Raw genomic sequence first — 17131 nt, 5'->3', positions numbered from 1 at the left:
AAATAATACATCATAATTAAAAGAGATGCCTTAAAGCATATAATTAATTATCTTTTATGTAAATAATAAATTATTGTGCTGTAATAAGATTTCGCTTACACGTCTAAAATTATACGACGGTATTTATTTAGTGATAGAATCTGATAAGTACTTAAGAATGGCTGATACGTGATCTCGTGAATAATAGTAATAAAAGAATATTACTGGTGGTAGGACCTCTTGTGAGTCCGCACGGGTAGGTACCACCGCCTTGCCTATTTCTGCCGTGAAGCAGTAATGCGTTTCGGTTTGAAGGGTGGGGCAGCTGTTGTAACTATACTTGAGACCTTAGAACTTACATCTCAAGGTGGGTAGCGCATTTACGTTGCAGATGTCCATGGGCTTCAGTAACCATTTAACACCAGGTGGGCTGTGAGCTAGTCGACCCATCTAAGCAATAAAAGAAATATTTACCTTTTTTTGCCCAAGTGAGGCTTCGTGATGATAGATTTGGCTAAAACTTCGTCAAAGTATTGCTGATAATTAAAAAATTACTTGACAGTTACAAAAATCAGACGACAGAAAAGTCACGCTGCACCAGGTGACGCTTAAGTCTTCGGGTTTGTATCGCTGCGAGGTGTCTGCGGAAGCGCCTAGCTTCGCGTCTGCAGCCGGCGAGGGCAGAATGGAAGTTATATGTAAGTTTCACTACCTACGCTTAAAATTTATAATTAAGGACACCTGAGCTTCGTGTGGTACACAATTTTGTTTTTTATATTTAATTCATTTAAATTGAAATTGAATTGCATTAGCATGTGTAACAAATAATTCCTTATGAACATAAGGAATTATGTATTTTTGTTTTTACTAGTGGTAGGAGCTCTTGTGAGTCCGCACGGGTAGGTACCACCACCCCGCCTATTTCTGCCCTGAAGCAGTAATGCGTTTCGGTTTGAAGGGTGGGGAAGCCGTTGGAACTATACTGAGACCTTAGAACTTATATCTCAAGATGGGTGGCGCATTTACGTTGTACATGTATATGGGCTCCAGTAACCACTTAACACCGGGTCGGCTGTGAGCTCGTCCACCCACCTAAGCAATAAAAAAAGATATTTAATTTAAACTGAATACGTTTTAGAGACAAACAACGAAAGAATTGGACCTTTTAAAAATTCACCTTAAGCTCAAACAAATTCCTCATTTGGAGTTTCATTTTGAGAAAGAAAAATCCATTTGTTTTCCTTTGATCATACGAACGTGCTCAACAAGGAAACCATTTCAATTTAGAGTTCTGTTGTACATTTAACCACTGAAACTGGCTGTAGAAGTTCATAAATTACTCATATTATTTTAAATTAATGCGTAAATGCTTCCTTTTAAACTGCAAATGAAGAATAGTACTTAAATGAAATATAAATTTAATATAATTGCCTTGAAAGTCAGACGAGCCTGCTCCTACTCAATTGTGAGTGTATGGTGTCACTCATGGCTTACCTAATCAATGTCCACGGCAGCAAATTCCCTTGAAAAAATATTGTTATATCGTTCGAAAAACACCTGGACGGGTTCATTCCAGAGATGGTAAAAATAACCACTTTAAACACAATGACACAAGTGATTTCAGTTAAGATGCTGCTCTGTCTTAAAGCGGCTACAATAATAATATTAAGATGCATCTCGAAAAACTTCTCAAAGCACTCTCCTCGGAACCCACAGAACAATATAGATGATTCAATTACTTCGTGGTAGTTGATATACTACAACAGAGCTTTAGCGTTTGTTGTTTCTCTGCCGCGTTCAAAAACCATAAGAAAATTAAAGGACGGTCGTTATTTTCCAACTTCAAGTTATATTCGTCCTCTTAGTGTGCATTGAACAGAATATGGACAGAGTCTTCTTATTTAAACTGTTTTATCTGAGTTATAAGCTTACCTAGCTGTATCATTCAAAGGAAATAGCAACCAAATAAGCAACTAAATATTATATAGGCGCTTCTTCGATTCGAACTTTTAAGTATTTTTGATCAAATTTGTTTTTGCCAGATCTCCCGAGAGAAGGTCCTAAAATAACAGGTAACCAACAAGAGAACAGAAAAGGTGACTACTTGTTCCTGAACTGTACGTCAGGGAAATCGTACCCAGCTGCCGTACTCAGTTGGGATATTGACGGCGAAAAGGTAATTTAACATTTTATATAAAGTACTTGTACATAGTTACTGGTGGTAGGACCTCTTGGGAGTCCGCGCGGGTAGGTACCACCGCCCTGTCTATTTCTGCCGTGAAGCAGTAATGCGTTTCGGTCGAAGGGTAGGGCAGCCGTTGTAACTATACTGAGATCTTAGTACTTATATCTCAAGGTGGGTGGCGCATTTACGTTTTAGATGTCTATAGGCTCCAGTAACCACTTAGCACTAGGTGGGCTGTGAGCTAGTCCACCCATCGAAGCAATAAAAAAAAGAGTTTTTACTAATGTCAAACAGGCTTGAAATTATTCTCACATAACCAAAAAATACCAGAAAGGAAATGTCATTTGTGTCAAAGTTTGAGTTTCTGCACGTTGGGTTGTAATATATTCCAATATTTTTTGAACTATGCATTGTGGATCAGGACAAACCAACCGATCTAAATGGGGAAGAACTTAGATAGTAGGCCCCCGACACGTGTTTAAGATTCAAGAAGTTTTAAGGTATAATCAATTTGCCAAAAAGGAGAATGGACTAAGACAGATTAATCAGAATAGAAAAACGAGGAGAAAATATAATGAGAACGAGCAATAAGTGCTCAATTTAACACGCAGAGTTAAAACAAAATATTCTAGCAGCACATTCAACAATAATTTGTTGTATTGTAGAGATATATGATAAAAGGAGATCTTCCCAAGCTGGTTAACTATTGCTCGGTAGACCGACGGTCCTAAAGTTGACGTTCCGAACTTGTATATATGCAAGCTTATCTTGAAAATGTCGTAAGCGAGACTCAGGCATTTGTCAAATATCTTGTATTGTATAATGGCTGCCGCCACAGTATCACAAAAGAATGTTCAACCAATTTCTATGTATAATATAAAACCGACCAGTTAATAATATTTAATTCTTCACGGCCCAAAAAGGGTATTAACTTAAAATTAATTTGATGATAAAAGAAAATAATAAGGTGATACCCGATAATATTGTAATCTTTATCAAATATGAAAAGCAACCCAGGATAGTTTGAGTTGACGCAGAAAATTGAGGAGCTCCGACCTCAAATAATAGCAGTGGATCAAGAAAACCCATTTTGAGACAGGCAGCAGAGTAATGTGATGCCAAAAAAGACCACAGCAATAAAGATTACTATTACGCAAATAAAAAGTTCATTTTGCTCATAACAATATACTTATATACAAGGGTATTATTATTATTAAGGGTATTATTATATATAAGGGTATTATATATACACAGTCCACACAGAGTTGTCATTCTAGTTCTTGTTCAAGGTAGGCTAATGAAAGAATTTGACTTGAATTCAAAATTGGTGAATCATTTACCCTTTCCAAATTGTACCATCTGGTACCTAAACAGACTCTATTCTATCTAAAATCCTTATATCAATTCTCAATGCATTACTGCTGTCCATGAATCACGCTGATCACCAACCATCAGATGGCCTGCTTTCAAAAAAAAAAAAACACCCAGCACTAGCTTTCGTACAACCTAAATTCCTAATTCCAAATTAATTTAAACACACAATTTAAAAACATTTGAGAAGTTGTTGTTGTTGAGAATAAGAGAAATTGTTTTTACTTGAGCTTCAAATAATTAATCTAGATGTACTTTGACATTCACAAAGAGAAACTGTTTGTGAAAGGAACTATTTCTATTTTGTTTCAAGATTTCAGATTTACATTCCAAGCATAAATTTGTCATTTGATATCATCGATTGACCTGAAAATTAAAAGGCTTCGTTTTTTTATAGAAGCACCGTGTAGCTAGTTTCATTCGTTATTCTTTTTGCTTAGATTTATCGAGGGTTTGATAGGAAACTAACTAAAAATAACTCACTTTTTAGTTGATTTGTATCTTACTTTATTAGATGTGTAGGCGATTTTAATTATTTATATTCTTATTAGGCAATCTATTCTTTCAGCGTAATTTAGACTGGTGCTTTTTTCTTTCTAGTCAAGATTACAGACTATAATGTATGTAGTGACTGTCGCTAGAAAAAACACACCTTGAAATATAATAATGCAACGAATCCACAATTTTTTACGATTAAATTCAATTATTTTGATTTCGATATTGTACTTTTTACCTTCCTTAAAATATCTTCTGTACGAGAAATTATTCAATTTAATGATTACATTACTAAATAAATAAATGGTTTTTTTGTCGTTCGTATCGCTTAGTCGTATTTAATAAATAAAAACTTATTAATTTATGTTATATTCAGGAGACCGTGGATACTCATGTCCGGTTTTTTTAAATAAAATTATCCCAAACTTTTTATTAAACGTTATATTAATCATACCGCTGTCTAATAAAGTATTTCATGTTAATCATTTTTGAAATATAGAAATACTCTATTAACCTCCGAGCTTCTACGACTTTTACGAGGTTGTCCAAATTAGTTCATTAAATTGTATTTGTTTCTGTTGAATCCATAAAACTTGGCCCAGTTGCTTGCTTTGCAAAAATTTACTTTATTCTGTTTTAGAAATTTTAATTAGTTTAATAGGCGATGATATAGATGTATTCGTTGATCAAGAATCATAGATTTCAAATTGGAAATTGTTTTTATACGGCAAATATAAAAACAACTCTATTCTAATTCAAAAGCGGTATTCACGGTTTAGTGAACTAATCTAATCACCTAAATGATATTCCTCTTCTTATTCTTCTGAGTCGGTCTCTTCATTTCTCAAGGTCGTGTCTAGTTTGAAGTATTGATCACTCGATCCACTATGCTTCCCCACGTCTTCCTATCTTCGGCAGTCTCTATATCCTCTAACCCCATGTTTACAATAGTTAATTACAAAGTCGTGTAATTAAGTATTCTAAATCCGAAATGATTTGCCGGAATTTCAGCCTTTCGTGCATATAATATGGTTTTTAGTTGTTTAGGTCTGTCGCAGGGCATACAGTTTATTTACAGTTGGTAATTTTAAGCGACCCTAATATAGTGTAATTTGAAGAGCAGTACAGTAATTCGAATACACCTGAAATTTATAAGTAACGAACGTTTGTGGCGGTAGCCATCATAGAACAGAAGATATTTGACAGTTGTTTGGGAGATAATGACAAAGGGATAACCGTCGGTCCACTGACCAATGTCAGCCGAAAACCTTCTCTTTGTCATTAACCTTCCAAGCGTTCACTGGTATTAGGACCCCTAGTGATCCTGTACGGGTAGATGTCATCGCCCTGCCAATATCTATTCTAAGCGATAATGCTTTCTAATTCACGGCCTTTTTTTATTTATTTTTTATTGCTTAGGTGGATGGACGAGCTCACAGCCCACCTGATGTTAAGTGGTTACTGGAGCCCATAGACATCTACAACGTAAATGCGCCAACCACCTTGAGATATAAGTTCTAAGGTCTCAGTATAGTTAAAACGGCTGCCCCACCCTTCAAACCGAAACGCATTACTGCTTCACGGCAGAAATAGGCAGGGCGGTGGTACCTACCCGCGCGGACTCACAAGAGGTCCTACCACCAGTAAAATGTTAGCGATTGCTATTAAGATGTTAGCGACATCTGTGTGACCACTCACCTTGGGAGGTGAACCTCAAATTTTTGTTGTACTATATGACTGCTATCCCACCCTTCGAACCGAAAATAATTAACCCCCAGATGGCCCATGCGCCCGTGAACTGATTAACATCAGTAAAAAAGGGACCGAAAGAAACTCGTACCTAAACGTGGAATTAAGACGCAACGGTTCATCCAAGTGTTTGTTTGCTTTGAATTTGCGGAAAACTATTCATAGATTACCCCCATGTTTACAATAGTTAATTACGAAGTCGTGTAATTGAACATTCTAAATCTGAAATTATTTGCAGGAATTTGAACCTTGTGTGCATGTAATATGTACATATTTTAGTTGTTTAGGTCTGTCTCGTGACGTACAGTTTATTTACAGTTGGTACTTTGATGAAGTGATTGTTTGTAAGGAATAAAATTACGTGTATATACGTAGTTTGATTCGGGATGGGATAGGCTTTCATTTGAAATTAAATTTTCATTTAAATCACATAGGTATAATCTGCTGGGTGATGATGAAACACGATTCTATATTGCTTCTTACGAAGACATGAATATTATTAAAGTTCCAATTTAACAAAGTGTTAATAATTTTTTTTTTAAATACTTTACTTACCGCCCACTAAATTAAGGTAAAGGCAGAAGCATGTCAGTCAGCACATAGTGGAGGGTTCTGTAATCAGTATTAGTGTATATTTCTAATAATTAATAAACAGTTTGTAACAGAAAGTATATAAAAACAACATTAAATTTGTACAGTTAGTTTACAGAGCAATGTCACCCCTCGATGGAATATCTTCCCTTTGTAAACGTTACGTAACGCGTTTTATGACCCTGGCATATAATAATAAACAAACGTGACCTTTAAATACAGCTACGTAGAGATTAATCTTAGTTTTTTTATTTATTGCTTAGATGTGTGGACGAACTCACAGCTTACCTGGAGTTAAGTGGTTACTGGAGCCCATACAAATCTACAACGTAAATGCGCCATACACCTTGAGATATAAGTTCTAAGGTCTCAAGTATAGTTATAACGGCTGCCCCACTCTTCAAACTGAAACGCATTACTGCTTCACGGCAGAAATAGGCAGGGCGGTGGTACCTACCCGTGCGAACTCACAAGAGGTCCTACCACCAGTACAAAACTTGCACTATTTACATTAAAATTACAAATCTCCGATCTTTTAACAATGGCGTTGTAGACGAAATCGAAAAATCGAATGAAATGAAATACTTTTACTTACTGTCAACTTATATTAATAAATCTCGGTCTTGTAAAAGTGACATGAAGACGAAATTTACATTATTATGTGCTTTCAAAGGGAAAAACTCCATTGCTGAAGGTGCCCCCAACAGCAAAGTTCTCTTTTAGCCATTCCGCTTTTTGGATGACAGCTAAGAGAAGATCTTCCAGCGAAAAGGTGTAATTGCTCGATAGATCGACGGTTCGAACATCATTGTTCGGGACTTGTACTTGGGCAAACTTATCTTTAAGATATCGTTAGCGACATTCAGGCATCTGTCAAATATCTTGTGTTCTATGTTAACTACCAGCCATATATGGTAACTATAGAAACACAAATTATGAACTATTGATGAAAAAATAAAACTTACGTAGTCACATTATGTTAAAAGATAGTAGTCGTCGTGGCCTAAAGGTTAAGACGCCGAATGCATTCGTATTTAGTAATACGACTTTACCGTGTTCAAATCCCGCAGGCAGGTACCAATTTTTGTGATGAAATAAATACTTAAAGCATGTTCACAAATGTCTTCCTTCTGTCAAATGGTGAAGGAATAACTTCGTTTAATAAAAATCAACCCCGAAAAAAATTTAAATTGCGTATTTACTGGTGGTAGGGCGCCTTGTACTTTTTGTTTTTTTCTTGCCCTTACAGAGGCATACGGGCATACGACCCATTTGATGATGAGTGTTTATCGTCGCCCATGGACGTCAGTAACGCCAGGGGAGAGCCAAGCTGCCTACCGTTAAGTACTCTCCACAAGCCTCGTTTGAAGAAGGACATGTCATAGCGCTCGGGAGGAGTTCATTTCAAATCCAGATAGTACGTGGAAAAAAAGATCTCGGAAGCACACTGTGGATGATCGCAGTGGTTCTAGGTAGTATGGATCAACTCTACCCCGCTGGCAGGCGGGGTGGTGATAAAAATGAGATGATGCGATCATCTCAAACAATTCCAATTGTGAGGCCGCACCTGTAGATATTAACAATATAATGATATGTATATAAGTATGCCTATTTCTGCTGTAATGTAGTAATGCGTTTCGGCTTGTAGGGTGGAGAGTAGCTATCGTACTGTAAAAACTGCGACCTTAGAACTCATATCTCAAGGTCGGTCGTGCATTTACGTTGTTGATGTCTATGGGCTCCGGCAATCACTCAACACTAGGAAAGTCGTGAGCTCGTCTACCTATCTAAGCAATAAACAAACACGTACACACGTTTTTAGTAGTACAATTTTATTTCATCTGTCAGTTTAGTAATTTCATGTACATATAATTTCATTCATAATATTAATACGTGAAGCAAAAATGTTGTATCCCTTTTTACGAAAATTGCGCGGACGGAAAAGTATGAAATTTTCCACACTTATAGAGAATATAGAGAAGAAGTGCACAATGCTCATTTTTTTTTTAAATAATGCATAAAAGATACATTAAATCAATAAAGAAAACATTACACACACTACATACCATGTATTTGACGCACACACGCATACTATTTATTGTCAAACTTTTGTTCTTGACGTCTGTTGTCAAATTGAGAATAGATTAAATATTGTTTGTCTTTGTTAATATTTTTTATAGTGTAGTCTTGGCGAAATTTGTGATTATAGAAGTATAAAATACAATCATAATAGTGTACAAACTTACAATTCCAAATTAATTATATTCGAATTTCGACTACTGCGGGACCTCTAGTTCATATAATTTCAATGAGACCTATGTAGCAATTGATAAAACATAATATAGGGGTTTGCCTGCAAACTTCATCTACATAACATGCAGTGCCAATAGCATAGTATGGAATAGCAGACAAACGTACAAAATTGTTCAGCTTTAATTCCATTATACTACCGAATTCTACAAATAGATCGATCGTTCGAAATACAATTATATTATGTATATGTACCTTTAGGGATTGAGTTGAAACTTTGTACATTGTAGGTACTCAAATTAAGTTAGAGAGTGAGTGGTTTAAAAAAAAACAATGTTTGGATTTTTTTTTATTACTTAGATGGGTGGTCGAGCTCACAGCCCACCTGGTGTTAAATGGTTACTGGAGCTCATAGACATCTACAACGTAAATGCGCCACCCACCTTGAGATATAAGTTCTAAGGTCTCAAGTATAGTTCAATGATTTTCTCTTTCAATGAATTAACTCTGGTCACCCGATATCAAAAATAAATGCCTTTATTTTTCCAAAACAATTACTTTTGATAATATTTCAAAATTATATACTGGAGCTATCTTTAAATAATACGCACTCCAAAAATCTTATTAAAACAAGCATCTCACTCGTATATTTTAAGAAGCAACGTCACTCAAACAGATCAAACAAGGTTCTGTATATAATCTACATAATACGTTATGATGTGACGGTGAAATTAATCCGACCTACCTTAGTTGGAACGTACGCAGTATTTAATGAAAATTAAACATGATATTAAACGTGATCTTCAAATAATAAAACCTTCGTTCGCGCATCGTTACAACAATTTCGCGACGTGACGGATTTTAATAACTCGTTTGATGATCATCAGAAATATGCCTCGAAGAATGCTAATTTATTAAGTACCCAGATTCTTCGGTATAATGAGAAAACAAAAGAAGGAAATTGTGGATGTAATAAAATTGTGTTTAGGAAAATCTTTCGAAAATTACCTTGTTGAATGGCCTTAAGCGACAGTGACCGCGTAGTATCAGATGAGCCGCATCTTTCTTTATCCGCGATACAATAAATAATACGTCTCGTTGTTTTTTTTATAACTATCACATATAGCTATATAGTTTATTGTTTATTTTGAAATTGGCCGTAGTTTACACATATCTGAATTCCATATGCAAATTGATAAAAAAAATGACAATCAATAAATTCAGAGTAACAATGGAAAATCCAAGTTAAAAGTGATTTTACAAATAAATTTTTCATTATCAAATACAATTAGTTATTTAATCAATTATAATCTGACCAGGTGACTGATCCATCTCTGTTGGTGGAATATCCGCCGACACAGTACGCCCATGGACTACTTTCGGCCGCCTTAGGTCTTCGGGTGCCTATGGGCAGGTCTATGGAAGTAAGATGCACAGCAAGAGTAGCACCGGCGTGGCGGGAAGGAAGCGAGTTTGTTGTGGGCAACAGCCAACTAGCTGATAGCAAACAAGCTATGTTGATTGGTAAGCAAGCAATGAAGTATCAATAATAATAAATAAATCAATAACCATAGCCATAGTACACGGTTTTATGTTTTTGCAATGATAAGCTTAATAAATTAATGTTCACGATTGATTTCCACGGTGAAGGAATAACATCGTGTAATAAAAATCAAACTCGCAAAATTATAACTTGTGTAATTACTAGTGGTAGGACGCCTTGCTAATCCGCACGGGTAGGTACCACCACCCCGCCTATTTCTGCCGTGAAGCAGTAATGCGTTTCGGTTTGAAGGGCGGGGCAGCCGTAGTTAAAAGTGAAATCTTAGAACTCATGTCTCAAAGTGGGTGGCTGTATTTACGTTGTAGATGTCTATGGACTCCGGTAACCATTTAACACCAATGTGAGCCATTGGCAACCTGAGAGTTTCTTCTTCGGGAAGACCTTGTCTGCCTACATACCTAAAAAACATGATAAAACATTATTATTGTTATTTAAGTGCTAATTTTGCATTAAAATGAATTACACCTAAGCGTTGTCTGATGATAAGTTGACTATCAAATTTCGTAATTTAAATCAACAAACAAATCATACAAGAAAGAGAAGACTTATAATCAAACCACAAAAAGGTTAAGCGTCATACAAATCAGATACCTATCCCGTAACAATTTGTGAACAGGAAATAGATCGAAGCAACTAATAGAGGTCTCTTGCTATATAATCGCATTACCCTTATTTATTACATAATATAGTTTCAGATGACATTATATTGATATTATAATTGATATTTTTTTTAGAAATTTAAAAACGAACGTTTTTCAAAGCCTACGTTAATAATAATTATGTAGATTCACTCGATGTGCCAACATATTTTTTAAATAATAATTTCTTTTAACTTCTTGTAACTTTTTTAAGTGCGGTAAGTTATCCTTCCCAAAGAACAAAAGTTTTTTTTTTATTGCCTAGATGTGTGGACGAGCTCACAGCCCATCTGGTGTTAAGTGGTTACTGGAGCCCATAGACATTTACAAAGTAATACTGAGACCTTACAACTTATATCTCTATAGTTACAACATCAAGTAATACTGAGACCTTACAACTTATATCTCTATAGTTACAACGGCTACCCCACCCTTCAAACCGAAACGGATCACTGCTTCACGGCAGAAAATAGGCAGGGTGTTGGTACCCACCCGTGGACTCACAAGAGGTCCTACCACCAGTATTTACGCAAATTATAATTTTTCGGGTTTGATTTTTATTACACGATGTTATTCCTTCATCGTGGAAGTCAATCGTGAACATTTGTTAAGTACGTATTTCATTAGAAAAATTGGTACCTGCTTGCGGGATTCGAACACCAGTGCATATCGTTCAACACGAATGCACCGGACGTCTCATCCTTTAGGCCACGACGACTTAATTATATAAGTACTATAAGTAGTAATAAAAAGACGCATAGTAAACATGTACGCGTACATATAACAACCAACTTGCATATTTTGACGCGAAGCAAGTATTTCAGATTGATGTATTGGAATCGAAGCATTGAAATTTAAACTTATATTACAATATGAACATTGAAAATTGTGAAATCTATTTGTTCCAATAATAGCTGACATAAATTTTGTCTCCTGTCTAGCTTATCTTTTTTTTTTTCAATTCTAAAACAAGTGCTGAAACATTGCACCTAAATTATTACGTACAACAACAACAACAACAACATTATTAAAGGCAGAGCGATTTTATAAGCGTTTAAAACAATGTTACCGAAAAATCGATGGACGAATTAATAGTTAGGGGTGGAGTTAAAACTCCATTTGGCATTTACATAACTAAGCTTTCAGGCAAAGCTAACACGCTCGGCCGACTTACTATGAAAAATCAATAACATCCTTATAATTCTATGTTTCAAGGAATCGTGAAAGTAAGTACTTATAATTGGCTCCTCGCTCTTATTCTAAACATAGCTTTCTCTGATTTTGAGGAAAAAGGTTTTAAGAGTAAAAACACTTGCTCAGGGTTTGAAGTTTATATACAAGAAATTCCACGGTTTCATTTCGCGATTATTTTAATTGCTACCCTATGTCTTGAACCACTTCACGTATCTATTTAACTGGCTTAAAATTACCATAACATGACTGCAATGGTCACCATAAGAAAGTATATTTAATTTTTCCATTACCCATGCGACTGCGTTTAGGAGAGCCAAAACTCTACTACCATTGACAGCAATAAAATAATTTAAGGTCTCAGCTAGAGTTCGGCTTTTTCGATAGGAACAAATGATTGATTCGTGGTAAAAATAGCCAAAATGGTGGTACCAATCCTGAGTTGACAGTAGTTATGGGTCATGAAAAATGAGACGATTCATTCATTTGACTGTTTCTGACGATTACAGGACAAAAAAATATATAATCATCGCCGACTAAGTTATATAAACGGGTTTTGTTTTACATCAAACGTAAAATAAAGCAATCATAGGTTTCAACTTAAAGAGAACCGGCCGTACAATTGGGTAATATAAATTATTATTGCAAGAATCACTAAAAGCAATGATTAATTCAAAACTATACAGTCATGTACAATACAAGAGTATTTCTCAGAATCGATCGTACGTTTTATTAGCCTACCTCATGATTAACTAGATCTAATTTTAGATTAAACTCTATGTTCATGCATAAAGATTCTAAGAAAAGGGTGAGGTTGATGATATTATAACTATAAAAGTTTTCTTAGAATAGCTTTTCAACGCTGGAGCACTTGCAATGAGTCTCGAGTTGCAAGGCAACTAATGCATTACAGGAGCCGATATATGCCTCAATATGAATTGTTGAGTTCAGAGTCTTAATTGCATTAGAAATATAGTTAAAGCCCCTATTAGGGATGTACATACATCCAAATATTTTGATAAACAGCTTCCACAGTATACACAAAGTCCAGCCTCCACTATCCCGCCTGTTTCTGAAACGGGGCAGATATTTAGGCTTGAACCTAGTTCCTCAGTGTAGACTTCATTCTCATTGTTATGTCTATAGGCTCCTGTAATCAATTAGCACCAGATGGACCATGATCTCTTTCACCCATGGATTTGGATTTTCCATCATGTTTTTTACTACAATTGACAGTTGTGTCCAAAAACCATTTACTAAGTAGTTACTAGAACCCATTACCATTAAAAAGTTCTTGCTACCAGTCACCTTGAGGCATGAGTTTTTAGTCTAGTTTCATAATACTGTCCCACCCTTCAGATCCAAACGCATTACTACTTAGATCGAGTTCAAATTAATAATCTACTATTGTTCATTACATCATTTTGTCCGTCTTATTATTGTTAGTTGAAGATTAGGGACAAAGCCGTCGATTGAATGATAAGAAAATGTTTAAAAATCTTAGTTTTTTTTTATTTCCCTTATATTATTAACATTTTTATTATTATTCGACTTATTTACAGTTTCTCGAATCGGCATGTTAACCAAAATATTAAGAGAGAATGTTTTATGTATGACATAACGAATTTCCCGACTGGAATGACGTCTCCTCTAATGTGTTTCTGATCGGTGCCGAATTGATAAGAGTTTGTCATTGTGTGAACAGAAACGTTATTCGTACAAAAAGGTTGTTAACCAAATCTATTAATACAAATTGGCTTGCCCATGACTTTAGCTTTGTCCGACAACTAACTTGTAACTATACTTGAGACCTTAGAACTTATATCTCAAGGTGGGTGGCGCATTTACGTTGTGGATGTCTATGTAAGCACTTAATAAAAAAAAACAACCTCAAACGGCATAATTAATAAAATACGTACGGTGTTGACTAAAGACTAAAGACAGCAAGCTTCATACTTTCAGAACACAGTCTTCATTTTACGCCGACAAAAACAATTTCTTTATCTTTAAAGAAATTCTGTAATACCAAATATTTTTCTGCATTTTCTGCTCTAGTTGAGTACAGCATAAAGATCACGATTTTGGATTTACTCAGTACAGTCAGTCAGTACTTACATAGTTTTGTCAAAAGTCAATCACTAAGAGCATGCCGTTCGTCCAGCCATTCCCAAATATAACAAAATGCTGCCTATGGTAATACAAAAACATATTGTGCCCGGAAATACACTATCTTAAATCGCAACCATAATTTAATACCGTCGACCTATAACTACTTGCTTTCGTAACAATGTTATAAACGGACGTTGATCGAGATATCTCGGACCATTAACTTGGGAATAGCAATGGCTACCTAGCGTGTCTGTTCAGAAGTTATGTAGCTATCAGTTGCGATTTTAATTACTTTTAGGGGCGTATCCGATACCTTATTAGAGCGGAATTTCGGCTATTACGAGTCTCTGGAAATCAGGAATTTTCAATACGACATGAGATCAAAGTTTCATTGGTATTGCATAACGACTGTACTGCCCTTCAAACTGGAACGAGTGATTGCTTAGTGGCAGTGACGACTGGATTTCAAAAGCAACGTTCAGCGATAAACACCAGTTTTTTGTAATTGCATTGCCATTCGAATGTATTATAATTAACTATTTATCACTTTTATAGTCGTCCGTGACCACGAAAACTGTAAAATATTTAAAAGGTCGGAAATGATATAATGACAATGACAAAATATGTAAAAAAGTTAATTTAAACCGTAAAAGTAGTTTTATTGTATCTACGATTCGCGGAAGCCGAAAAAAAATCGGTGTGCTTAGTGCGAGTTTTCTAACGTTCTCGATAGCGTAAAAGTTAACCCAGCTTTGTATGCAGTTGGAACAGCGCCCCTAGCGACAAACGCAGGCAAACGATCCCATTCCATATAAATAAGAGTTAACTTTTACGTTATCGAGAACGTTAAAAAGCTCGCAATAAGCACACTGTACAGTTACTTATACAAATTGATTTGTACATATATTATTAAGTGTTAATTCAATAAATCGACTTTATCATTAAATAAGTGAGTTCAGCAATGTCCAATCAGAGAGCGCCTTGACTTCCATGTCTGTTCTCAAAGGATGAAGGGGAAACAAAACGGATTTCCTTCAAGTGGCTTATCAAAAAACACGGTATAACTCAGATTATTTGTTTCAGTGAGGAGTGGCGTCGGGACGTCTGCATTAAGTGTAATGCTGTTAACACTTTCTCTCGTCCTGTTTCTCAAATCCCTAACGCAATCAGAAACGTGATAAATTATCTCCCATCTTTTATTAACGTAACGTGATTTAGATGCGAGCGCGAGATTTGGATCGTATGCCTCACGTACGAGGCGCTACAAACAAACAATTATGTAGTTAAGTCAGTTATAGTATTTTCTTTAAGGAAAGTTTATTTACGTATAAGAACTAGTTTGTGATCGTACGTGTTTTATTTTCTTAGTTGTAAAGGTTACATACCTGCGTGTATGTTGGATGATGTTGTTTTTGTATAATCTCGAAGGGAAAGATTACGACTAGATGCGGCTTTTCGTTGGCTTTTCTCGAAATTAGTTGTCGGTTCGTTAGAAATTCTGGTTTTTGTGTAATTTCGAGAGACAGCTGACGACAAATACGAATTGAAGTTTTTTGTGGACGCTACCAGCAATGATTAAATTTCAAAGAAATATTTTTACAGTACATAATATTTATTTTAGTTATTTTATTTTTATCACATTAATATAAGGTAAGGTTATGTAAATATCGTTTAGGAACGCCTTCTTAGATTATATCTTAAACTGATGTAAAAATTAAAAATAACATTAGGGTGTTTTTTTAAGAGAGAATTTTAATTGAAAGTTGTAATTTGATTTAAATAAAATATAGGCGAAATTTATTTCATTAGTAAATTGTTCACAATATTTATCATCGTAAAATGTAAATAAATTTGTTCTCTGATTCAATCCTAATGATATTATACATAAGATCGAAAATTCTACAAATCATGATGGAAAAATGAATTGAAATTTTCACAAAAAATATTTTTGGAAAATCATAAATTTAGATCGAGGAAGCTACATATCAACATGACAAACAAAACGTTAACTTAATTAGTAGTAAATTTTATAGATCGTTATTTTCTTATTAAATTATTTTTCAGTTTTCTGAATATTTGTTGCAATGTTATAATGATGTTGACGTGATTATGCAAAATTGTCGCAACAATCTATCCCTGATTAAACATTTTTAAATATGATACCGCGAAGAAGTTGCATCCATAAAAATACAACAATTATTATTCTCATAATCCTCTCGCAGGTCTGCTGAAAGAGATTTCTTAAAGAAATAAGCAGTGCCTTTGTACATAATTTTCCTATTACTCTGTAGTATGTCTTCTTTTTTGTGTGTACATAAATAAATAAATAAAATAAAAAACGATTGACGATATAAATACAATATACATAAAAATAGTACGTTACCAAAACACGAAAATTTAATAAGTTGTCAGGATCCGAAATAATTACTGAAGTAAATTTACATATTATTAGATGTGGTATTTTCAAGTACGTGAATAATGTTCAAATGATCGTTTGCTTGAGACATTTCTGCATGATCGCATCCATTAGTATCGTAAACATATCCCCTCGGCATATTCTCTTGTAAATATGGAAACAATTTTGCTTTTGTTGTCAATGTGTATTATAATTAGTCATTTATTGGCATGATTCTGTTGAAATAAAGAAACAAATTTGTTGATAAATTAATAGGTTATTTTATTTATCCTTAACCGATTTTTCAGGCATCTTAGATCGACCACAGCATAATATCTTTTTCCTGAAGCCGTAGACATTTTTTTTTTAAAACGTACCCGCATGCTATAATTTTAACATGCGCTATGGGTACCAGAAAAAAACACAAACACACACGCACGAGATACCCAGATTTCGAAAACTAAACATCTTTGATCACGAATCGGCAGACATACTATCATAGTACCAATCCCGTCAGCACTGCAACAGGACAACAACAACAATAGGATACATCACTAAAATTCCAGAATGTCCAAGGCCTTGTTCTTATTTTATATACAAGAGGAATATTTATA

At 34.9% G+C, this 17131-nt stretch overlaps 1 protein-coding gene across 1 annotated transcript in view; it reads left to right on the top strand.

The window, feature by feature from the left end:
• Positions 1-16790, top strand: part of LOC101740367 (uncharacterized) — a 37815-nt gene extending 21025 nt beyond the window's left edge. The window contains exons 3-6 of the mRNA XM_004927355.5: positions 542-677; positions 2022-2155; positions 9940-10144; positions 15206-16790. Coding sequence (XP_004927412.1) covers positions 542-677; positions 2022-2155; positions 9940-10144; positions 15206-15300 — 570 coding nt within the window. The 3' untranslated portion in view covers positions 15301-16790. The remainder of the gene's footprint in view (positions 1-541; positions 678-2021; positions 2156-9939; positions 10145-15205) is intronic.
• The last annotated feature ends 341 nt before the right edge of the window (positions 16791-17131 follow it).

The sequence above is a fragment of the Bombyx mori genome, chromosome 22, assembly GCF_030269925.1.
Source record: "Bombyx mori chromosome 22, ASM3026992v2".
Classification (NCBI taxonomy): domain Eukaryota; kingdom Metazoa; phylum Arthropoda; class Insecta; order Lepidoptera; family Bombycidae; genus Bombyx; species Bombyx mori.
This window is presented reverse-complemented; position numbering and strand designations above follow the sequence as displayed.